General features: G+C 43.2%; 1 protein-coding gene across 5 annotated transcripts in view; it reads left to right on the top strand.

Moving 5' to 3' along the window:
• Positions 1-259: 259 nt before the first annotated feature.
• The window catches only part of SHROOM4 (shroom family member 4), a 200,192-nt gene continuing 174,945 nt past the window's right edge, over positions 260-25,506 (top strand). For 3 of the 5 annotated variants that reach the window (XM_082445090.1, XM_082445089.1, XM_082445093.1), the window contains exon 1: positions 261-762. In XM_082445090.1, the coding sequence (XP_082301216.1) occupies positions 646-762 (117 nt within the window). In that variant the 5' untranslated portion in view covers positions 261-645. Of the gene's footprint in view, positions 763-25,506 lie in introns of all 5 variants that reach the window. The other 2 variants (XM_082445091.1, XM_082445096.1) reach the window with 2 other exon arrangements.

Genomic DNA, 25,506 nt, shown 5'->3' with positions numbered 1-25,506 from the left:
TGCTTGCTTGACTTTCCATCCCTCTAGGCAAGGTCCACAAATTAGCAGCTTTGTAACCCTCCCAGGACCCGGTTCTCGGGACCTTCAGAAGAAAAAGGCAGTCAGAGAAACATGAACGCGCTAATCGGGAAAGCAGCATTTCAGCCCACTCAGCCACGCGAGCCATCCACACTAACGACTTTCACCTCCCCTCGCCTCGGCTGGTTGGAGGGGCGGGGAACTCTGCAGTAAGGAGGAGAACCAAAGAGGGGGGCCTGCTTGAATGAAACAATGTAACAATTGATGTGAAGCCTCGCCTTGCTCCCACTCCCCAGCGATCCTATAGGCGAGGTCCCAGTGACTGCCCCTCCCCATTGCTCCGTTTTCTTGTCCATTACGCGCTATCCCTCCGCCTCTCCTTCTTTCTTTTCTTTTCTTTTTTTTTCCTCCTTTCTCCTTCCCCCCCCCCCTCCCCCTCTCTCCAGCTCCGTGTCATTTCCTCCTTGGGCTCGCTCGCTGCCCGAGCGTCTCCAGCCAGGAGAGTAGGCGGAGCAGGGCGGTGCGGGGTGGCGTAGCGCTGGAGGGCTATGGTGGTGGAGCCGCTGGGGGCGGAGGCAACGTAGCCCCCGCGGAAAAGGAGCCCCGCGGCCCTGAGCCGAGCGGAGGATGGAGAACCGGCCTGGGTCCTTCCAGTACGTCCCTGTGCAGCTGCAAGGGGGGGCGCCCTGGGGCTTCACCCTTAAGGGGGGTCTGGAACACTGCGAACCGCTCACAGTGTCTAAGGTAAGAACTGGCGGCTCTGTCCCAGCGGTGCCCAACTTTGAATGGGCGAGCGGGTACGCAGGCTGCCGCCGGACGCGGCCCTCAGACCAACTTTGAAACTTGTTCGGTGCTGGGGATGAAAGCCCCGACGTGAAGCATTAGCTGCACTGGTGGGGGGGTCTGGCCCCCAGCCCCGGCGCGGACACCCCTTCGGGGTGGCGGGAGCGCTGGATGAGAATGCGGCCGGCCCCGGGTTACAGCCCCGCGCGCAGACACCCTCGGGAGGGCTCGGGGGCCGATTCTGCTCCCCAGTGTCTGGGCGGCTGCTCCCCTCCGTTGGAGCTGGAGGAAGTGGTGGCTGTTGGGGGTTCCTCCTTGGAAGTTCCCGTGCCCCTGCGGGACAGCGAGGGGCTGAAGGGACAAGCAAGGCGCCTTGGCACATTTCTTCACGGCGTCGGTCCCTGGATCGACCGGCGGGCCATCTCGCCCGGGCAGGTTGCGGGGCGAGGGTCCGGTGTGGGAACGGAGATGAGGCATCGGTGGCTTTCGTCAGCCTCACTTCCCACGGCCGGACGCGCGCACATCCATTCAGCCGGTGGGGCGTTGCTGCTGCCGCTTGGGCTCGGCCTTTCCCTCCCGCCGGAGTCCTGCCCCAGCGCCGGCGAGATTTCCTGCACGTTGAGGAGAGTGGAGGAAACTTTTGCGCCATGCAGCTGTGCCGCCGCCGCCGCCGCCGCCGCCGCCGCCGCCGCCGCCGCCGCCGCCGCCGCCGCCGCCGCCGCCGCCGCCGCCGCCGCCGCCGCCGCCGCCGCCGCCGCCGCCGCCGCCGCCGCCGCCGCCGCCGCCGCCAGGGTTTGTTTGTTTTAGGAGGCTGTGGTCTGCAGGAAGCCAAGTTGCAGCTGAGGGCAGGGGAGAGGAGCTCTCTCGAGCGCTCCAGAATCCCTGAGCAAGCCATCCCCCGGTAGGGGTGAGTGTAGGGGGTGGGGGCCGCGGGGGCTGCAACTGGGAAGAGAGATTTGCAGGACGACTCACCTTGAGGCGCCAGATGGCCAAGGGAGCGAACTTCACGAACTTTATCCTGTTTTTTTTTAATTTTTGTTTTTGTTTCTCTGAAATGCTCAAATCTGAAAAGCCCTTCCCCTTCCAACCCGCTCAAATTGCAGTTGAGGTGGAAGACGTGGGTTTGGGCTGCAGATAAAAAGATGTGGTTTCTCTGTGGGGAACAAATGTCACTTTATTGTTTTGGCTTCTTAACGTGGGTCACGTCTCAGCAGGGGGTGGCGAATGCCCCCGCCACACCCCCGCGTAACCTGTGCCTCTTTCGCCAGGCACCGGAGCTGCTGGTTAACTTGTAGGGGGTCCTTCAGGCCTTGGGGGCCACACTCTTAGCAATCCTGGGGTGTTGCCATGGGGTGTACCAATCATCTTGAGCGCCTGAGGCAAAACTTTGAGGGGCTGTCAGGGAAACCTGGTATCTTTAGCTTCCCCAAACACCAATAACCATACCAGATCTTCATCCAGCACCCCCTTTCCCCATACTAGTCATGTATTTCTAACCAGCCTAAGATTGCTTTGTCACCCACTGTCACGCCATTCCTTCCCCCCCGCCCCCAAGGCACTATCCCTTTCCCTCCAGTATTATCCGGAGGGAGTAATAAGCTTTTTTTTTTTTTTAAAACACTCTCAAACAACCCCTTTGAAAAGGGGAATCCTGGCCTTCAGGAATTTCTTCTAATCAAACTCCTCCTCTCCCCGCTGTTTCCACCAAGGTCAGAACTGTCTATGCAGCCCTCCATGGTCTGGCAGTTCCCCCCTTTCTTTTTCTCCTGACACCACCCACAGACTTTCCAGTCTGCCCAGACAACCTGCCTTGGAGAGGTCATTTTTCACCCCTGCCCAGGGCTGACCCATCCTGAGAAGCACCCCAGAGAGTGGTTGCTGCTGTGGTCCTGGATTGTTTTGTGAACCAGCAGGAGCATGGCAGGGGGGTGTTACTAAGTATGGGGCAGCCAACAATTTGTGGTCTGGCTGGGGGATTATTTGAGGGTAGATGAGGGTTTCCTTGGCCAAGCTGTTGAGGAAATGACTCGTGTGTTGAGAGGCAGGGTGCCTTTTAACGACTCCCTTTCTGCTGAATGTACAGTTGACCCCTATTATATATGAAGGCTCATTATTACACACATTTGGATATGCAGGGGGTAACATCATTTCTCCCATCTATCCCAGATAGCTTGATTCCTTCCAGTAAAAGCCAGCTATATATAACCTGGTTAGCCCTATTATTATATAAAGGGGCCATGGCATTTTTGTAAGGTGCAATGGTTGCCTGTATTTTTTTTTCTTGCCAAGACAGTATGTGGCATAGTTCATTAATCCCCTTTTAATTTTTCTACCTTAGTTTTGTTTCCCCTTATGCTTCAGAACAATACAGATTTCTTCTTGAAAATAGCTTCAGTCTGTACACATTGGTGGGGGTGGGATGGAAGGGTGTAGAAAGAGAATTGTATTGACAGATTGAAAACTTGGGTTCTAATCCTTGCTCTGCCACTCACTAGCCCCAGGATCCTGGGTACATCACTTGCCCTCCCTGGGCTTAGGTGTCTCCACGTCTACTACGAGGTTCAAGGCTTTAAATAAGACTATGACAGTCTGGTAGCCAATCCTTTATGCCAGTGGTAGGCTCCAAATCTATCATATTTTCTACCACTTGGAGAGTTTCTTTTTTTTAATTATTATTTTTATTGAAGTATAGTTGATTTACAATTTTGTGTTAGTTTCAGGTGTACAGCATAGTGATTCTTTTTTATTCAGGTTATATTCCATTATAGATTATTACAAGATATTGGGTATAATTCTCTGTGCTATACAGTAAATCCTTGTTGCTTATCTGTTTTATGTATAGTAGTTTGTATCTGTTAATCTCATACTGCTAATTTGTCCCTCCCCCTCTCCCTATCCCCTTTGGTAACCATAAGTTTGTTTTCTGTGTCTGTCAGTCTGTTTCTGTTTTGTATATAGATTCATTTGTATTATTTTTTAGATTCCACATAAAAGTGATATCATACAGTATTTGTCTTTCTCTGTCTGACTTATTTCACTAAGCATTATACTGTCTAGGTCCATCCATGTAGCTGCAAATGGCAATATTTCATTCTTTTTTATGGCTGAGTAGTATTCCATTATATATATATGTGTGTGTGTGTATATATATATATATATATATTTTTTTTTTTTTTACATCTTCTTTATCCATTCACCTGTTGATGGAAACTTGGGTTGTGTCTATGACTTGGCTATTGTAAATAGTGTTGCTACGAACATTGGGGTGCATGTATCTTTTCGAATTAGAGTTTTTGTTTTTTCCAGCTATATACCCAGTAGTGGAATTGCTGGATCATATGGTAGTTCTGTTTTTAGTTTTTAAAGGAGTCTCCATACTGTTCTCCATAGTGGCTGTACCAATTTACATTCCCACCAGCAGTGCACAAGGGTTCCCTTTTCTCCACATCCTCTACTTGGAGAGTTTCTCAATTCTTCCAGTAGTACTGCAGTTTGTGAAGGGGCATGGGGCTATACCGTTGAGGGATGTATCCAGTCTTGGCGGCCTCCCACCCCAGTGACCTTTTGCACGCCAGCCTGTGTTTCCAGAGTAGGTGAGCACTGGGTTGTAGACACTCCCTGGTGGAGTCTGGGCTCAGGGAGTAGGAGAGGACTGTTTTGGTGACTCCAAATCACTTGTGATGATCTCAGGTCAGGCAGAGACAGAGGTCAGGTGCCAGAACCATGGTAAGAAATATCGGAGAACCTCCTTCGGTGTCGTGGGGAAAAACACTAAAAACGATTTGGATCTGATGTGGTGTACATGCTTGGAGATAGCTTGTGGAACAGGTGGAGGCATCTTGGGAGTGGAGGAATTTGAGGAAAGATGATTAGTGGGAAGAGTGCATAGAGTGTGAAAGTGTATTTCATATTTGTTATGGGGGACCCTTTGGATCAGGAAGTAATCAGGTTGGGGAAATCATCAGTTCCTATAGGCTTCTATGATTTCCCTGAAAGTAAGGAATTCAGCTGCCGAAGTTGTGGAGACTGGTATAGCCTTCTCTTAACAATTAAGTGACAAAAAAAGAAGAAATGTTAAAAAACAACTATTATTATTGATTATCCCAAGTGTTAAGGGATGGTTTATGATTGCCCCATACAGTGTGATGTTCCCAAAGAAATGTGACCAACTAGAGAATTGGGCCCATGCCCTTGGCGTTATTGATTCCTTTGGTTAGCATCTACCTCGTTGACCCAGGGGGCCTGTCTGGATGAAGTGGAGATTTTCTTCTAATCAGACTTGGCTATTTGCTACCTAGGGGTCCCCCTCTACCCCCTCTACAGTGTAGACAGTCATCCATGAAGTTGGCTCCGTGTGCTGGAAAAGATCCACTTTGGAGGGTGGGTGACCTTTTCAAGGTTCTGGCGCCAATGATTATGCATCAGATAGGGCCTCTCAGAGGCCTCAGAGATTCAAATTGTATCCTCCTGTGGTGTGTGTGCGTGCGTGCGTGTGTGAGAGAGAGAGTTGCTAAGCTGTAGTGTAAGATTCCTATACTCATTTTGAGTTCTTGGAAATGTGCCCTGAGGTTGGCTGAGGGTGGAGAAAAGAAAGGGTGGAGACCAATGTGGGGATGCAGGAAAAGGAGAAGGAGGAAAATTGGGGAGAAGGACAAGACATTGCAGAAACAGGCTCACCCTTCATATTTGCCCTTTTCCTGGCCCACTTTTGGTGGCAGTCTCTATCTGGCACACTGAAGGAAGTGGACGCTAGTTACTGCCCTGGAACAAAGTAGGGTGGGGTGGGGCAGTAGCCTGGAGGAGGAAGAAGCTTCACCTCCTCCACTTAGTGTGCACTGATGTTGCTATATTATTTTATCCTCTTTGGACCCAAGATTCTATTTGCCAAATGGGGGTCGTTGGCCCATCTTTATTAGCACAGACGATGTGAAAATGGATTGGGCAAACCCTAATTCTGTGTGCCATCCTTAGCCTGGGAAAATGGCAGGACATGCTCTTTAAGTTGTTTTTATCCCCTCCCCCATCCCCACTGTGACTTTATTTCTAGAAGAAGCACACAAAGAGGCATTTGAGATTTCAAGAGGACGTGGGTAAAGTCAGATTCAGGCTGTCTTGTGGCTGGCAGTAGATTTGGCTGTGACTTTGAGTTCTTGTTGGGTGCAGAGGTAGTGTTATGTGAGAAATGGTAGTTCTGTGAAACCTTCTTAGTTATGTTATAGGCCGGGCCCACCCCCAGGCCAGGGCTTGGCATTCACAAGGGGACCCTTCATGGGGTGTGCTTCTTGAGAGCTTAGTCCAGCCTGGTTACTTAGATGAATCTCCTCCTCATCTCTGCTTCTAGAATCAGCAAAGATGTCTACTACCTCAGTTCCCCAAATGCTCCTCTCTCTCTGAAAGTAAGCTTTTGGGGACATGGGGTAGGAATCCATCCAGAGAAATACAAAGAAGGTTGGAGGGAGGTAGTAAGGCAAAGAGGGTGGGTGGTATGTCTGGTAACCCTTGGCTGAGCTTTGGGTACACACTACTTTGGGGCCTGCTGGGCTGTCACAATACACCTGGTAACCTATTGCAATCCACACATGTGCTCCCTGAAGCGAAAAAAGGCCAAGCCTATTAGAGGCTTTTCCTTCTCTAAAACCTCAAAAAAAATAATTCAACTGCAGCTGGAAGACACTTGAATGTTGTCCCTTAAACAGAATTCAGATGATTTTGCCCCTTGCTCTCCTCCATCTCCTCCCAGGAATTTTTTTTTTTTTTAAGAAAAAAGACTTAGATTTGAGATTGGTGTTTATGGAGTGATTATCTGGAGGGAACATCAGAATTTTTATAGTTAGGCTTCTTCAGAACCAGGGGACAAAAAGATGCTGACCTGTCTGAGAAAAGTTAATGAAGAACAGCAGAGATTAAGTGAAGGGCTGCTCTCACTAAGCACCCTCCTTCCCCGCCCCTCACCAAAGGGCAGACTCAACTCAGGCCTGCTAACGGAATGCTGTTCTTTGAGGTGGCTGGAATCACAGATTATCAGAGTGAGGAAGGCCTTGTGGAAGTCACCTGGTCTTAATCTTAACCGATCCATGTGCAGTAGCCCTGAGCTTGTTCTCCTGTGGTCATGGGGGAGCTCACTCCCTTCTTAGCCAGTCCATTTCAGTGTTGAAAAGTTTTCACTGTAGTAGACAGCTTTTTCTCAGGTTGAGTTGAAATCATTCTCCATCTACCTATTCTCTATGGGTCCTATAGCTCTGCCTTCTGGGACCACACAGAACAAGATGCTTTCTCTTACTTAGGACAACCTTTGGGAGGTCTGAAGACAAAGACTGTGTCTCTTTGTCTCATTTTTCTGGGCTAAAGAGCCTTAGCTCTTTCAGCTGTTCCTTACAGGATCTGAGATCCAGCCTCCTCCCACTCTGGATGCACTCCAGCTTAGCCATGTTCCTCTTGAGTTAGGGAGCCCACAGCTGAATGCAGTAACTGAGGAGAGTCTGACCAAAGTTAGGTAGGACCATTCTTTAAAAAAATACAGCTGAAGACCACTTTGGCTCTTTCTGGCATCCATGCCATAGGAAGACTCTGTGTCAAGCAAAGCCTTTTAGTGGAAGTATCTGTGCTGCTAAGCCACACCTGCCCAAGGCCTCTACCTAGGCACCTGGGACAACTACATAAGAGATTTAGGAGGGGCACATCCCATCACTCACTATGTATTTAGAATTGCCCCTAGCCCTGCCCCTGGCCCAGGTCAGCCTTGGAAAAAGTGTTCTAAGGGAGATGATAGAGAAGACATAAGCCATGAATTCCAGGAGCATATATATTTCTACAAAGAGTTACAGACGAGGAATTTGTATAATAGAAGAAGGAAGTGGCATTTGGCGAATAGTGTCAAAATCAGACCTCTAGAACATCAGATTGATTTGATTTGATTTTTAACCAACTACTGGCTTGGAAATTGTAGGAATAACCTCTCTGAACTTAATTTTCCCCTTCTGGAACAAATAGGTGTCTCCAAGATTGAAGATGCTGACCCTATGTGACATACAAGCAGACTCCAACTTACAGAACCCCTTGGTAGGAATTTAGACACAGCAGTCCCCAGCCCTGTCAGATATTTATTTCTGTGCACATTGCCGCTGGCACTGGCTGCAAATCTCCTATTGTTGCTGCCATTCCTGTGTTCTGAGGTCTTCTGTCTGTACCTGGAATACCCACAAGAGTCGTTCCTTCTGGAGGTCTTGCTCTGACAGTCTCGCCCCTCCCCCACACCCTCACATCTACAAGTCTGTCACCTGAGTTGGGCAAATGCCTTTTCTTGCCCTGATCGGGGAGTGTATTGAAGTGGAGCTTAATCCTCATTATCACTGAAGGATGAGAGGCCTGGAGAAGAGAGAGTTAAAGTCTAGGAAATATGTCCCCCTGACACAGTTATTGATAGTGGCCACGTTCAGAACAGTTCTGGAGAGGCCTCTTTCATCCATAGTGTATCACTGATGAAATTACAGAACCTAACCATCTATGTAACAGAGATGTAGGTGGGTTTGGGGTTTCTACTACTATCACTGCCCAGGTGCTCATATCCTTGATCCTGGGGCCAGATTTGTGTGTACATGCAGTGTATGCATCATTAAATTTCTCTCTGAAACTGAACTCCAGGTCTACCTGATTTATCTTGTAATCAGCAAGTGACCCTTTTGTATTACTTATGTTGGTACCTAGATCACTTTCACTCAGTTTCTGTGAAGGCAATATTTTGTTTCCTGGTGCTCCCCTGAAATACCCGCTTCAGACAGACTTCAATTAAGTCATTAATGAACAAGTTGAGATATTATTTTTCCCTGCTAAAGACTGTGTTCCAAGGACTGGGATGGGATAGAGGTTTGTCTCCTTACACCCCTTCGCCCCATCCAGTGTAAACAGGCCAAGTGGAAAGATTGTCTTAGGCATTAGTTTTGCAAGGGATGATTTGTTCTTCCTCACATCACACTGGCATGTTTACTTGGGCACATAGCCATCCTGGCTGGGCACTGAAATTGCAGAGATCCAGATGACTTCGTTTCTCAAAGAGACTAACTCCTCCCCATTGACTTCACCTCCACTCCCTCCTCTTTCAGTGCGAGTCTGTGACTACGCCATGCCATGGGATGAGCATTGCCTGGTAGCATCAGAGACACATTTTCCATGCATCTAGGCTACCCTTCTTTCATGTCCAGTCTTTGGTTCCCAGCCCCCACCCACCAGCACCAAGTTGCTTGAGGCCTACATTTGGGACTGTCTCATTCAAGTGTCACTACTTCTTGGTTCATTCATTGTCTTCCCTGCCTGCTGTCCAAAACCCAGCTTTTTTTGTTGTTTGTTTTTCTTTTTTGGTACAGTGGGCCCTTCTAGTCTGCTGTACCAGCTCTGTCCCTCTTGGCTCAGCCATACTTCCGGTGTGGGGAGGTGGGGAGAGAGAAGTTCATAGAGTTAAGGTTGATAAAGTTTGAAAACTCTCAGCAAATTGGTAGCTGGATCAGGGGGAACTTTTCTCATACTGTGTCTCTCTCTGTCCTGTTTCAGTGGAGGACTGGACCTTTGTCGCATTCCTGATATTCTCTTATCAACTCGCTGAGTAATCTTGGCATGTTATTTCACCTCTCCGTACCCTCCTGTTTCTTCTCAGCCTCTCCGAGGGGCAAGCTTCTGCTTTATTGACGGGATGCTAAGAGCTCCAGGATCTTCGCTCATGATCTAGGCTGTGGAAGTGTAAAGGCTGACTGACAGCAGGCAGTTCTTCCAGGGCTTAGCTTTTCTCCACGCTCCTACTTCCTATGTTTCCAGAAGTGGCTGTTTCCTGGTATGTTCTCAGGGACGGCATGCCACATGGTCTGTTAACTTTCACTCAAGTCTTTTAATGTTACATCTGTGAGGAATGCAGGAGGTGGGACTAATTTGACAGGATCAAGGGTTAAGCCCAGTGATGGACAGACCCTTTGTGGTGTCTTCTGGCCCCCACCCTAATGCCACTCAGCAGATTCCCAGCTGTATGGTCTTCTCTCTTCCTGAGCCTCTGGCAGGGAAGTTTTGAATGGTTCTCCTATACTGCCTTTCACGGTCCATCAGAAATTGATTTTTCTTTTGGGGGAAGGGGTTGGGGGTGAGATGAGGTAGACCTGGGAGGAAAGCTCGTTCAACTAGTTATTCTGGAAAGGGGTTAGAGTCTCATGGCTGCTGCCCCATCTTTGCTTATGAGAACATGACAAGCTAAAGCCTTGTCTTTGTTGGGCTGCCTTGCTGCTTTCCATTTCTTTTTGTTTGTGTTTGATGTAAGTAAAACCTCCTCTGAAAACTTCTGCAGGTAGGCAGTTTTTGATGGCATCTTACCTCTGACTTAGAGGGTGAGGGATGATATCTTGGAGACTCAGGGGAGAGTAAGTATCAGTTCTTGACTCTCATGTTCTTTGAAGGACTTGACTGAGAGTTTGGAGCTCTGTGTTAATTTAAATTTGTAATCAGGGAGTAGCAAGGCAACAGGAGGAAAAGTGGACCAGGCAGGGACCTGGATACTCCACTTGTGTGGTTATGCCTCATTGGATGGAGGTAATGCTGTTTGGTTGGATCTCAGCAACCTCTTGAACTAAATGGGTGGTCCAGGCGTAGATATGGGGAAATAGGAGAGGTAGTGGACCTGCTATGTGGTAAATACTGCTACTTCTAGGTGTTTTACATATATTCTTATTTAATTTTTACAGTAACTCTTTGAGGTAGATATTGGTCTCCCCATTGTGCAGATGAGGGGACTGAGGCTCAGGAGAAGTTAAGTAACAGACTCCACGTGGATGAGCTGGCATTCAAATTGACTTCTGTCTGACTCCACATCCCAGGCTGTTTCAACACTATCATGTTTACATAGGTGAAAGAAAGAAAGAGAGAGAGAGAAAAAGAACTGGATAAGAATATGACAGGGGGTGGAGAATGAGAGAAATTAGAGAAATGTAACGTACTGCAAAAATTGGTACTGTTACCAGTACATGCCTGTCAGGGGTCAGGGTCAAAGGAAAGGTTTTGTTTTGTTTTAAATCTCAAGTCAGGGTGAGAAGTATAAGCTTGGATTCAGAAGACCTGAAGTTCAGTCTTCGCTTTGCTGCTCAATATTTGTGTATGACTGGGCATGTCATTTTCCTCTCTGTGTCTCCATTTCCTCATTTGCAAAATGAAAATAATAAAACTCGCATTTTTTCCCCAGTAGGGAGGGAGATTGATTTTATCCTTTATCTCATATAAATACTAGATGTGTATGTGATTTAAGAAAGAAAGGGAAAGCATTCTACAGGTGTCCCTTATTAAGCAGAAATGCTCTTAAGGGAATTCTGAACTTAAAAAATTAAGTGTATGAAGTTACCAAATCTTTGGAAGTTGTATGAAATGGCAGGACATCTTTAATGTGACGTTTGCTCCTGGCAGAATTTGGAGGACCAGACATGATTTCTGGCTAATGTTTGAAGAGACAGCAATTTGAAAGGCTATGCTAAGCCTTGTTTGGCTCCTACCTAAGAGCTCTCAATTAAGCCTCCAATCAATCAATCAGTCCACCAGTCAACACGTATTTGTTGAACACTTTGTAAAGTGCCTTACCCTAAACTAGAGAGTACAAGAGATAGCCACCATGGAAGACCTGTTCCCTGGAAATGACAATTTTGTTGAAGAGAGGCACTACTGCAAGCCTGGGGAACAAAAACCTTAATTTAAGTGCTGAAACCATGGGCTAGGATCTAAGAGCAACATTTTAAAAAATTTATTGAAGTATAGTTGACTTACAATGTGTAAATTTCTGCTGTACAGCAAAGTGATTCAGTTATACATATACATACATTCTTTTCATATTCTTTTCCATTATGGTCTATCACAGGATATTGAATGTAGTTCCCTGTGCTCTACAGTAGGACCTTGTTGTTTATCTATTTTATATATTGTAGTGCATATCTGCTAATCCCAAACTCCTAATTTATCCCTCCCCCACCCCCCCTTGGCAACCACAAGTCTGTTCTCTATGTCTGTGAGGAAGAGCAACATTTATTCAGTGAGAGGAGATTTCATTGCAGGCTGATGTGGTTAGGGAGCTTTGTGGAGAAAGGAAGAATTGAAGCTAGGCCTTGAGGGCTCTACAGGATTTAGGTAGGTTGGGGAGGAAGAAAGGCATTCATTCCAGTTAGTACAAGTGCTGCATGTCCTAAGGACTCAGGCGACAGGCCAGTTGGTTCACCCCCACAGTGAACTGAGTAAGAGTATGAGCTCCCCAAGGGCCAGGTATGTGTGGTTTCTTCATTTATTCACTTATTAATTCATGCATTAAATTTATCGAGTGCCGTTCTAGGAGCTGAGCTATACTTCCTATGGCCTGTGAAACCAGCACAAAGCCCCATAAACGTCACTTTTATTTGCTTTCTAAAAATACTTTCATAGTGCGTACCTTGGACCAGGCACTGGTTTTCTATTTTAACACATATTAGCCCCTTTATCAACCCCATTTTACAGATGAGGAAATTGAGGAATAGAGAGGTTAGGTAACTTGCCCAATGTGATACTGCTTGTGTGGCTGGATAAGTGGATCAGTGAAGATCTGCTTGAGTAATGAGACATAGGGTGAATGGGTTTGAGCCCGTTATTCTGAAGAACCCAGAACATTGGGCTATAGGATGGATTCAGGTTGGAAGTATGTAGCCATTTTGTTGTTTTTTGGAGGATTAGAGTTAAAGTATTAAAAATAAAGCATCTAACACAGTACCAGCCATATAACTGCTTCCACGAGGAAAGACCTGTACTGAACAATTGGAGATGGCATTATAAAGGAATCAGTCATCTTGGCAACGTGCTGACTGTTGTTAACACATTAGCAAGTTGCCAGAGGTAGTGGTAATATACACCATTTGAATCTGAAGAAATGAGGGAGAGGCAGGAGTTAGAGATGAATCCAGTATTTCTAATCTAGAAGGCTCTAGGTGGTGACGGAGATTGGGAGGGCTAACCAGGTTTAGTTCAGTTTTGGATCTTCTGAGACCATAGGACCATCAGGGAAAGGAGTTCCATAGGCAGTTCAGAGAAAGAAAAAGAATTTTATTTAAGGCCACTGGTCAGTTAAAACAACAAATCATTATTTTAGGAACATAATGGTTAACACAGATGATTTACTAATCTGCTGATTGTTGTGGAAATGACTTAATTGCCAGACAATCTCATGCCCCAACAGACATTGGAACAGGCCTGCATTGTTATTTAATGGGCTTTTCTGGTCATAGTTTGGTCTTGCTATCTCCTCCAGTCTGCAGGCTGCCTAGTCACCTGAGGTATTACTGGCTGAAGTTCTTTCTGCCTAACTTAGTACTTTCAAGTGATGGGGAAGTCCAAAAATCAAACAAACAAAAAATAGAAGAAGCTGTCAAAACGCCAAAGTTCAGACATGAAGCTGGAAATGTTAAAAGATTCGAGGCTGTTAAAAAACATCAGTTGTCTTGCCAAGATATTTAAGGATTGTTTTCGCTATATGAAAAGTAAAATGTGGAGGCTTCGTAAGGCAAACTCCACTGGAGTTTCAAGTCTGGATTGCATTTTTGTTGTTAGTAGTTTTATGCTCTCTGCATGGGGGAGTATTATTAATCTGTGAATATCATTGTTCATATTTCTGCAGTAGCATTGGTTCTTAAAATGTGACCTTTGAAAAAGCATTGTTAAACTTGCAAATATGATTTAATTGTTTTCAGTGGTGTCCTCACCGTACTTTCATCCTGAGTTTTATATTAAAATAAAAAAGAAGCTAACACAACATTGTAAAGCAACTATACTCCAGTAAAAATTAATTAAAAAAAGGAAATAGGGATTTACTTCACAAATTCATTGGCTGCAAATCTGGCTGGAAAACATCACTTTATTATTAAGAGACTTCTGCACATTTGGAGTGATTATCTGACCCAAACCCTAGACTGGATGTCCTGTATACTTACAGAAAATTCTCAGGAAAGGTTAACTTTCCTACCTCCATCCTTCTTAGATTTGCTTTCTAGATCCGTTACTTTTTTTGTACAGCATCACATGCTTTTCTGCATGGTGTAAAACTGAAATTCAGAATGTTGTAAAGATGCTTGTGCCATGGAACTTGGTCTCTTCACTCCCTCCCTCCTCGTAGACAAAACTCATTTCATGCTAAAAATCTAATGGGCACATGGGTTCCCTTTACCTAACTCTGACCAGGTGAAATAGCTTGTAATTTATATTTGAAACTGATTTGAGTATCTAGCTGCTGGGGGTATTTTTGTGAAAAAGGCTACCCAAGTGCTCCGGCTTTTTTTTTTTTTTTTAACATCTTTATTGGAGTATAATTGCTTTACAATGGTGTGTTAGTTTCTGCTTTATAACAAAGTGAATCAGCTATACGTATACACATATCCCCATATCTCCTCCCTCTTGCGTCTCCCTCCCGCCCCCCCTATCCCACCCCTCTAGGTGGTCACAAAGCACCAAGTGCTGGGGCTTTTGCAAGAGCCAGCTTGCCAGTTTGTCTCTGCTGTGTGAGCGCTGGTGGGAGGATGATACTCTCCCTCTCTGGATGTAAAGGGTTAAATATGTAATTTTCATGTTTTCCCATGCCTTTGGCTGGAGAAATGTGCAGTGTTCTGAAACCTGCCCAGGCCCTGCACATATTGTATCTGCTTAAGGAAGGTTTTGGCTCTTAGCCCTTCTCAGCTGCATTAGGGTTCAGGTTTCATCCTTCTCCCCTTCCAGCCACTAATAAAAGCCAAAAGAATTAAGGATCAGGGAGAGTTAATTCCCACTGCTAAGACCCAGGTGGGGCCCTTCCACCTCCCATCCCGGCTTCTAGGTTAGAGCCCTAATTTAGGGCTGAGCTCTAGTCTAAGCCTGTAAGTGACAGTGATCTGGAACAGGCCCCAGAAAAGCACTTGACAATCAGGTTTTGACTTATGTTGGCACCTCTCTCTCTCCCCCCACCTCCCTCTCCCGCCTCACCCCCCTCCCTCTCTCTCCCTCTCTCTCCCTTCTCCCTCTTTCCCCTCCAGCTCCTCTGTTGGGATCTTAGAAGAGACCAGGGGCCAAGCCAACCGATGCTATTACAGAAATGGAAATGATGTATCATAGTTCCTTTCTTCTAAACTGGGAGTTTGGGATGAAGCTTCTACTTTTTTTTTAAGTCCCTGACCCAACTTCAGTACAACATTAGGAGTCTCATTCAGAATAAGAAATGTCATTGATATCTCACCCAACTTAAAAGAGATGCATAGTAATGAGCTCTGAAATTGTGAGCTCAGACAGAGAAGGCAGCTTTGAAGGAGGATCTTGCAAGAGCTGGGACAGGCAGGAAGAAGCCTCCTTCTGGAACAACTACACTATTGTAGTGGCCTCTTCAATGGTTTCCCTCCCTTTGATCATCCCCCCTCCCACTTAAAATTATTTAATATTTCCCTGCTACCTCCAAAATAGAGCCCAAACTACTTTAGCCTGGTGTAGGGACCATTGTCCATTGGGCTCGAGTCTTACTTTCTAGCATTCCTTCTAGGACCCAGATTCTCAGGCAGAGTGTTTTCCTCTCTACTCCCCCCACCAACACACCTGGGAAGTTCTGGCCTCCAAATTTCCCATCTCGACGTTCCTTGAGTGGCTCGGCTTCATATTGCCGACTCAGAAGGCCTGCTCCCCTCTCCCCTCCCCTCCCACTTGGGCCTAACCTTCAAGCCCTACTCTATGCCCCAAGCGCATCATCTCAGTCTGCTCCTGGTGGATGTAATCTCTCCCTTTTTGGAATGCTGGACTTCTGATTTTCCAGTAGAAATGTTGGGGTACTTTCACTGCCCTGTGTCTGGTTTGCTGGACCAAAATCTTCTAGAGGACAATGGCTGTGTCTTCTGTACCTTTACTATCCTCAGCACAGAGCGGAGCAGATTCTCCGTAATGGTTTGCTGGAAGAGTAAGCAAAACTTTTGTACTCAGTAACTGGTCACGTCCCCCTTTCTTCTCCCCATTACAAATGAGAAAGCGAATATGACTTGAAGAGCTGGATATACTAGCCGAGTTTTCCAGTCTTTTGAGAAACCTAGTAAGTGGGGTGAGCCTTGAATGACAGACACATACGAGCTTGGGACAGAGGGAACGAATAGAAGGAAGTAGTGGTACAGGTGGACATGGAAAGGGATCCCAGGTGCAACCCTGGATGAGAGGGGAGAGGGCGGCAGTGGAGGCTAGGGTCATCTACCTGCTTGTCCAAGAGCTGCCTCGAGTTGGGTTTGCAGTGGTTGGGTTTATTGCCGCTGCAGCTCCTGTGCGTGAGCTGTGTTCCTGAGGCTTGCATGTGGGAGAGGCCTGCTGGCTGATGATTACAGCATTCCCTTGCTGTTGGGAAGCGTTGCTGCGAGACTCTTAAAACAGCAGCCACCCCTCTTGTTGCTATGTGTTCAGGGAGGGTAGAGTGTGAGGCTTCTGCCTGACTCAAGTGTTTCATTGCTTCAGCTGAAGCAGTGTGAACCTACTCTGTGTGTGTGTGTGTGTGTGTGTGTGTGTGTGTGTGTGTGTGTGTATGTTTTCACTTTTGCTTAAGCAAGCCCTAACGTGTTCTGTCTGACTAGCCTTGGATGTGAGTCACCGTCTGGTATTTATACCCAGTGCCTTAAGTGTCCTTATTATTTGACCATGACATTCCTTTTCTCACTGTTTTACTCAAAGCTGAGAATGCTGAAAAGGGCCAAAAGGAACCTTGTCCGTCCTCCTTCCTAATGGGGGTCTCATCTAATTGGCGGCTGTCTCTGTGGAAGTCAGTTAGGTTATGTCAGGGCACTAAAGGAAACACATCAAAACTCACACTGGCAGTACTGTGACAGTTTAAGATACACTGTGGGGTCTTCTCTTAATTTGTTCCTGCCCAGACTAGTGCTAGAGAGTTTGATCGCTGGAGCAAACTTTAGGAACAGGCCTCGAAAGAGACCCCAGGGAAATGTTTATCCTCATCAGGATCGCATAGTAAGTTTGCAAGGAGTACAGCAATCTGAGAAAGTCTTAGAGAAGATAATTCGGTCTTTGCAGGCGTTGGTGGAGAAACAGAATGTTAGCTTGCTCCTCACTGCTGTTCCCATTAAGGTCCTTCTAAAGTTGACAATTTTGTCTTGGGAGCGTGCTCGTAGAGTGTGTGAATGGCAACCCCATCAGGGGCACTGTTGTTATCAAAAGGACAGAGCCTCAGAGAGGAAGGACACGACTGCTAGCATGGTCATTTGGAGGCAAGGCAGGCGGTAAATCATTTGAGAATGAATTAAAAGTTCAAAGGGCAGGAGGGAATGCTTTGGGTGACCTCGTAGGTGTGTGAAAAATCAAAGGGATAGCTGATGTGCTTTTATTTTTTGAGGGCTGGTTCGAAGGAGCGAGAGAATGGAAGCACACAGTAGGAAATTGGCGTCACTATTTTCATGTGCTTGGGAGTCAACTCTGGGATGGGGATGATCAAAGCTACCATTGATTAACTGCCAGTTACATTCTGGGAATTTTATGTACATAATCTCTAATCTTATCACTACTGTGAATTAAGTGATAGGATTCCTATTTTACAGATGAAAAAAAAAGAGGCTCAGAGAGGCCAAACAACATTCTCAAAGTAACAAAGCCAGTAAGTGGTAGAGCTCTGCTTTGAACCCAGCTCGGCCTGACCCCAAATCCTATGCTTGTCCCACTATACTTTGGAATTTTGTGTCAAATCCTCTTTTTGTGCCTCACGTTCTCTTTCTAATACCAATATTAACTATTCCTCTGCCCACGTTCTGTGTGCCGTAGCATTGGAGAAGAGGCAGGTCACACAGACCAGTCATTCCCAAGCTTTCCTGGGAAGTTTTTAAATATGTGAATTAGACTCTCAGGATTAAACAGTATGGTGTTTGATATGTACTTAGTAGTGTCCCTATTCTAAGAGGCAGAAATTGAGGCTGAGAGAGTTTCCAAAATCCATTGGACCTGTAAGTGGCAGAGCTGGTATTCAAAATTCAGATTTTAGAGTGCCTTTTCTTCCCAATGCCCATGATGCCTCTCACACTGGGACAGGGGAAGTGATAAACAAAAAACTCTTCAACTGTCTGATGGACAGTGTCTACTTGAATAACTTTTCTCTTTTTTTATCTCAAACCCCAATATATCAAAAACGGAACTTGTTATCTTCCCCTTGCCAAACAGGCTCTGTCCTTGGCCTCCTGCCTCCCACTCAGCCAGCATTGAAATCTTGGAGTCACTGCTTATTCATCCTCTATATCCAATCAATCACCACATGCTGTCAGTCCTTCTTCCTTCAAAATAGCCCTCATATCTACTCCCTTCCTTTCAAATCCTGCTACTCCCACCCTCTTCCAAGCCCTTATTTATTTCTGGATTCCTGGCTGGCTTCCCCGCCTCTAGGCTCACCCCTTTAAAATTTACCCACTTCCTCTATCTGAGAATTTTAATTTCCCTGTCTGTACAGTGAAGAAGCTGAACTGGCTGGTTGATCTTTGCGGTTCTTTCCAGCTCTGATATTCTAGACCAGCAAACCCGCCATTGACTCTCTTGTACTGCCCTCTCTCACTTGAACAGTTGCTCTGGCTCCATGCTTAGTCTTGCATAAAGCTCTCCTCCATATTGTTCCTAGCGTCTTTATCTGAAATCAACTTAGAGTTGAAAAGGATCTTAGAGGCCTTTCAAGTTGGCCAACACTGACCCACTGCCTGACTACCATTTATGACACCCTTGACTTTGGTTGACCAGGCTGTGCTTGAACCCTTCCGTTGATGGTAAAAACTCTCTCACGAGCCAGCCCTTTGCACTGTCAGGCAGCTAGAGTTGTAAAAATCTCCTACCACAAATTGACAACCATTACTCTGCCTTTATGGCACTCTATTATTCAAAACTTTCTTCATTTTGATTTAAGTACCAACCCCTCAAGTTTGGCAACCCAAGTTCTCCAGAATATGGCTTCTACCTTCTCTGCTAGCCTTAAATCCTGGATACTTCCTTTGCACTTCCTCCAAAAAAAAAAAAAAAAAGGCTGACATTCATTGCACACTTACTGGATGCCAGACACTGTTCTAAGTCATTTTACATGTATTATCTTATTTAATCCATACAGCAACCATATAAATTCCTATTGTTCTTCCCCATTGTGCAGAGGAGGAAAATGAAGCATATGGAATTCTAAATGATTTACACAAAGTCTCACAGCTAGTAACTGGTAGAGCTAGGATGTTAATCCAGAAAGGCTGTTTTGAGAACCCATGTCCATAACCCCTGCCATACACAGTAAGCCCCAAATGTGACAACTCACAATTTCCTAAACATACCCAGTGCTTTGTTCATCATCTTCTTTCAACACCTTCTTAGTCCTATCTACCTGACTAAACCTTGCCTATTCTTTGAGGCTCAACACAAATTATACTTCCTTCTGGTACCATTCTATTCTATCTTCCATCCCTCCATTCTTCTTCCATTTTTCTCCCATAAAATCCTTACAGTTTTCTTCACGTCTCTGCTAGAGCTCATCATGTTCTTTCTAATGAGCAGTGTGAACCTGTTTTATATTCCTCATGGAGATTTTTTTTTCATATTTTAAGTTTATATGAATCTTTGCTTTCTGAATCTGGTTTCTTTCTTCAGCACAAAATTTCATTTCTCTCATTGCCCTGTGGTTTGTACATTTGTTCCCAAGTACCATCAGTGACAGGGACAAAAACCAAACAGTTCAAGAATTGCCATCTGTAGTAATATTTTATAGTATATATTGCATAGTAATGTAATTTATATATTTATTACTTTTATATTACATTTATAAAATGTAATATGAATTTTATATATTATATTTATTAATTATATACTATAATATTAATTATATATTATATTAAATATTTATTTATTTAAACTGAGAGCTGAATGAAGAGCAACCTAAAAATAAGGAGGGATTTTCTTAGCACCTCTATTCCCAGTATGACTGCCTTAACATTTATTACTTCTCATTTTCCCTCTTCCTAGCCCTTAACATTTTTTGCTATGCTATCTACAAAGTGATGTAAATTTTGCTTTTTTATATCAATGGATAGATGGATGGAAGGATAGATACTTTGCCACTTGATCTAGAGATTGTGAGTGTGTGTGTGTGAAGTGTGGGGGGAGTAGGTGGTGGTTGTTGGATGGTTGGAGGTAGATGCTAAGAAAAAAACCTTAATTTTCCCCCCAGCTTTATTGAGATATGATTGACAAGTAAAATTGTACATATTTAAAATGTACAATGTGATGATTTGATACATGCATACTTTTTTGGTGAGAACCCTTAAGATCTACTCTCTCAGCGAATCTTAAGTATGCAATACAGTATTATTAACTATAGTCACAATGCTGTACATTAGATCCTCAGAACTCATTCATCTTATAACTGGAGGTTTGAACCCCTTGACCAACATTCCATTTCCCCCACCCCCTATCCTCTGTCAATGACCATTCTACTCTCTGTTTCTACGAGTTTGACTTTTATTTTTAGATTCCACATATAAATGATACCAGGCAGTATTTGTCTTTCTTTGTCTGGCTTGTTTCAATTAGCATAATGCCCTGCAGGTTCATCCATGTTGTCATGACACTTTCTTTATCCAATTATCTGTCAATGGACACTTAGGTTATTTCCATATCTTAGCTATTGTGGATAATGCTGCAATGAACATGGGAGTGCAGATATCTCTATGAAATACTGATTTCGTTTCCTTCAGATATATTCCCAGAAGCGGGATTGTTGGATCATATGGTAGTTCTGTTTTTACTGTTTTTGAGGAACCTCCATAATGTTTTCTATAATGGCTCTACCAATTTATATTCCCACCAACAGTGTACAAGGGTTCCCATTTCTCCACATCATTGCCAACACTTGTTATCTCTTGTCACACCTTTTCATGTAACTACTGGTCCTTTGTATATTCAGGTCCTTTGCCCATTTTAAATTGGGTTATTTGTTTTTTGTTTTTTGGGTTTTTTTTTTTGCTATTAAGTTGCTTGAGTTCCTTATATATTTTAGATATTAACCCATTATTAAATATATGGTTTGCAAATATTTTTCTCCTACTCTGTAGTTTGCTTTTTTACCCTGTTGATTATTCCCTTTGCTGTGCAGAAGCTTTTTAGTTTGATGTAGTCCCACTTGTTTAGTTTTGCTTTTGTTGCCTGTGCTTTTCGTGTCATTTCCATGAAATCACTGCCAAAACCAATGTCATGAAGCTTTATCCCTGTTTTCTTCTAGGAGTTTTATGGTTTCAGGACTGTAAGTCTTTAATGCATTTTGAGTTTATTTTTGTGAGTGGTATAAGATAAGTGTTCAGTTTCATTCTTTTGCATGTGGATATTCAGTTTTCCCAACAGCATTTATCGAAGAGGCTATCCTTTCCCTGTTGTGTGTTCTTGGCACCCTTGTCAAAGATTAGTTGACTGCATGTGCTTGGATTTTTCTGGGCTCTCTATTTTTATTCTATTGGTCTGTGTTTTTATGCCAGCATCATACTGTTTGGACTACTATAGCTCTGTAATATAGTTTGAAATCAGGAAGTGCAATACCTCCAGTTTTGTTTTTCTTTCTCAAGATTGCTTTGTTATTTAGTGTCTTTTGTAGTTCCATATGAATTTTAGGATTTTTTTTTCTATTTCTGTGAAAGATGCCACTGGAATTTTGATAGGAGTTGCATTCAATTTGTAGATTGCTTTGGGTAGTATAAATGTTTTATCAATATTAATTCTTACAATCCAAGAACATGGTATATCTTTCTGTTTGTGTCTTCAATTTTGTTTTTTATTTTGTTCTTGGATATTCAGCTTAGTTATTCCTTTTTTTCTTAAAAAAAATTGAAGCATAGTTGATTTACACTATTGCGTTAGTTTCACGTGTATAGTAAAGTGATTGTTTATATATATATATATATATATATATATATATATCTTTTTTCAGATTATTTTCCATTATACATTATTACAAGATATTGAATATAGTTCCCTGTGCTAGACAATAAATCCTTGTTGTTTACCTATTTTATATATAGTAGTGTGTATCTGTTAATCACATACTCCTAATTTATCCCTCCTCCCCTTTTGTAACCGTAAGTTTGTTTTCTATGTCTGTGAGTCTGTTTCTGTTTTGTAAATAAGTTCATTTGTATTATTTTTTAGATTCCACATATAAGTGATATCATATGATATTTGTCTTTCTCTGACTTATTTCACTTAGTATGATACTCTCTAGGTTCATCCGTGTTGCTGCAAATAGCAAGATTTCATTCTTTTTTATGGCCGAGTAATATTCCATTTTATATACATATATATGTGTGTATATATATATCTCACATCTTCTTTATCCATTCATATGTTGATGGGAACTTGGGTTGCTTCCATGTCATGACTATTATAAATGGTGCTGCTATGAACATTGGGGTGCATGTATCTTTTTGAATTAGAGTTTTTGTCTTTTCTGGATATATACCCAGGAGTGGGATTGCTGGATCATATGGTAACTCTATTTTTAGTTTTTAAAGGACCCTCCATACTGTTTTCCATAGTGGCTTTACAATTTATATTTCCACCAACAGTATAGGAGGGTTCTCTTTTCTCCATTTGTGTCTTCAATTTGTCTTATGGTTTTCAGTGCATAGGTCTTTCACTTCCTTGGTTAAATTTATTCTTTTTGATGCTATTGTAAATGGGATTGCTTTCTTAATTTCTTTTTTTTTTAACATCTTTATTGGAGTATAATTGCTTTACAATGGTGTGTTAGTTTCTGCTTTATAACAAAGTGAATCAGTTATACATATACATATGTCCCCATATCTCTTCCCTCTTGCATCTCCCTCCCTCCCACCCTCCCTATCCCACCCCTCTAGGTGGTCACAAAGCACTGAGCTGATCTCCCTGTGCTATGCGGCTGCTTCCCACTAGCTAGCTATTTTACGTTTGGTAGTGTATATATGTCCATGCCACTCTCTCACTTTGTCCCAGCTTACCCTTCCCCCTCCCCGTATCCTCAAGTCCATTCTCTAGTAGGTCTGTGTCTTTATTCCTGTCTTGCCCCTAGGTTCTTCAGAACTTTTTTTTTTTTATATTCCATATATGTGTGTTAGCATACAGTATTTGTTTTTCTCTTTCTGACTTACTTCACTCTGTATGACAGACTCTAGGTCCATCCACCTCACCACAAATAACTCAATTTCGTTTCTTTTTATGGCTGAGTAATATTCCATTGTATATATGTGCCACATCTTCTTTATCCATTCATCTGTTGATGGACACTTAGGTTGCTTCCATGTCCTGGCTATTGTAAATAGAGCTGCAATGAACATTGTGGTACATGACTCTTTTTGAATTATGGTTTTCCCAGGGTATATGCCCAGTAGTGGGATTGCTGGGTCGTATGCTAGTTCTATTTTTAGTTTTTTAAGGAACCTCCATACTGTTCTCCATAGTGGCTGTATCAATTTACATTCCTACCAACAGTGCAAGAGGGTTCCCGTTTCTCCACACCCTCTCCAGCATTTATTGTTTGTAGATTTTTTGATGATGGCCATTCTGACCAGTGTGAGATGATATCTCATTGTAGTTTTGATTTGCATTTCTCTAATGATTAATGATATTGAGCATTCTTTCATGTGTTTGTTGGCCTTAATTCCTTTTTTAGATAGTTCATTGTTAATGTATAGAAACACAACTGATTTTTGTATGTTGATTTTGTTTCTTGCAGCTTTACTGAATTTGTTTTTCAGTTCTCACAGTGTTTTGGTACAGTCTTTAGGATTTTCTATATATAACATCAGGTCATCTGCAAACAGAGACAGTCTTACTTTTTCCCGTCCAACTTGGATGCCTTGTGTTTATTTTTCTTTCCCAGTTGCTCTGGCTAGGATTTCCAGTTCTATGTTGGGTAGAAGTCTTGAGAGTGAGGAACCTTGTCATGTTCCTGATCTTAGAGGATAAGCTTTTAGCTTAATATATACTACTTCTCATCTTCCCTCTCCCTTACCCTTAACATTTATTCCTATGCTATCTAGAAACTGATATGAATTTTGATTTTTCACATAGATGTGTGGATAGATACTTCACCACTTGAACTTGTAAAATTTAGTGTGTGTGTGAGAGAGAGTGTGTGTGTAAAAAATAGAGATAGAGAGGAAGAGGGAGAGAATGGTGGTGGTGGTGGTGGTGGTGGTGGTGGTAGAGTGGTTGAGGGGGTGATTCTTTTTGGAATAGAAAGTTTCCATGTTTTCTGTGCTAATAAAGCCCCTTTAAAATGCTACTTTCTACAGAACTTCCTCCTTCCCCTCCCCTCCTCTCTTCTTTCTTCCCTCTTCTCTATTTCCTCCCTTCCTTTGGTAGTTATTGTGATTTCCCATTTGTATTTTGTAAATGATTTCCATCTGAAGTTTCTGAGTTCTCTGCTTGAGTGAGATATGCTTATCTAGCATGTTAGACAAGAACATGATTTACTACCCAGACGGACAGACTAATTAAATGGGTAACACATTGGTCTCTAAAGGATCAGGATACTTTTGCTAATTCCCTGTGTGTACCAATTTAATTACATTTCAGAAGTCAGAAAAATTTAAGTAGTTCCAGTTGCAGTGTTCCAGTTCACTAAGCATTAACTATAAATCACTAGTGGGCACTTCAAAAAAATCCGTTGATGGATTGGCTGGTATTTTACATGAGTATAAGCCACCTAACCTAAGGGTCTCTACGTTGGTTTTGCAAAGTTAAAAACGTGCTCTTGATATCTCTCTCTGGCCCCATAATATCTTTGTCAATCCCCACCCTATCCCTGTACACCTTTCATAGGGCCCCCTTTTCTTCTCCCTTCATATTTTTCAACAGACTGTTTAAGGGAGTCATAGACTGGTTGTGATTATTACTGAACCATATAGGAACCACACATCTTCTTTTTTTCTTCTTCTACTTTCTTGAATTATGGTTATGTCTTCCTACATGAATATTTTTAAAAAACAACCAATACTAGTTTTTAACTATTGAAGAACTTATTAGCAAGTAGCCCAGTCTTAATTTCATCATCCAGTAAAGCCAAAGTTAATAACCCCTCTTTTTTTCTTTTCTTTCAGCTAACACCTGAAATCTGTTCTATAGGAGGGAGATACTAGTTATTGCAGTATATATATGAGTGTGCAGCCTTCATGACCCCTTATTGTTTTTGACTAACAATTCTTCTGGATTAGAAGGGTCTGGGGGTCATTATTTAGTCTCCTTTTCCAGAATGAACTATATATACTGTGTAAAGTTTGGCTACAAAATAAGCATACTTATTTTTATTTGTTTGGGAAATCAGTCCCTATTTTACAAGTATGTTAACTATTGCGTTGAGGCAAATTTGACTTGATTTTATATTTTACACATTTATCGAACTATAATTGATGTATAAGAAATTATACATGTATAAATGCCTATACAACTTGATGAATTTTGACAATGCCCATGAAACTATCACCATAATAAAGGTAATAAACATATGATTCATCCCCAAATGTTTCTTTGTACCCCTTCATAATCCACCTCCATGACTCCCAGATAACTACTTTCTATCACTATAGATTAGTTTGCATTTTCTAGAAATTTATATCAATAGAATCATTTAGTATATATTTTTTGTCCTCCTTCTTTCACTCAGTATAAATATTTTTACATTTTTCCATGTTCTTGCATGTA

The sequence above is a fragment of the Balaenoptera physalus genome (genome assembly GCF_965194825.1).
Source record: "Balaenoptera physalus genome assembly, chromosome: X".
Classification (NCBI taxonomy): Eukaryota; Metazoa; Chordata; class Mammalia; order Artiodactyla; family Balaenopteridae; genus Balaenoptera; species Balaenoptera physalus.
Note: the sequence above shows the minus strand (reverse complement) of the source record. Positions and strands in the feature narration are given on the sequence as shown.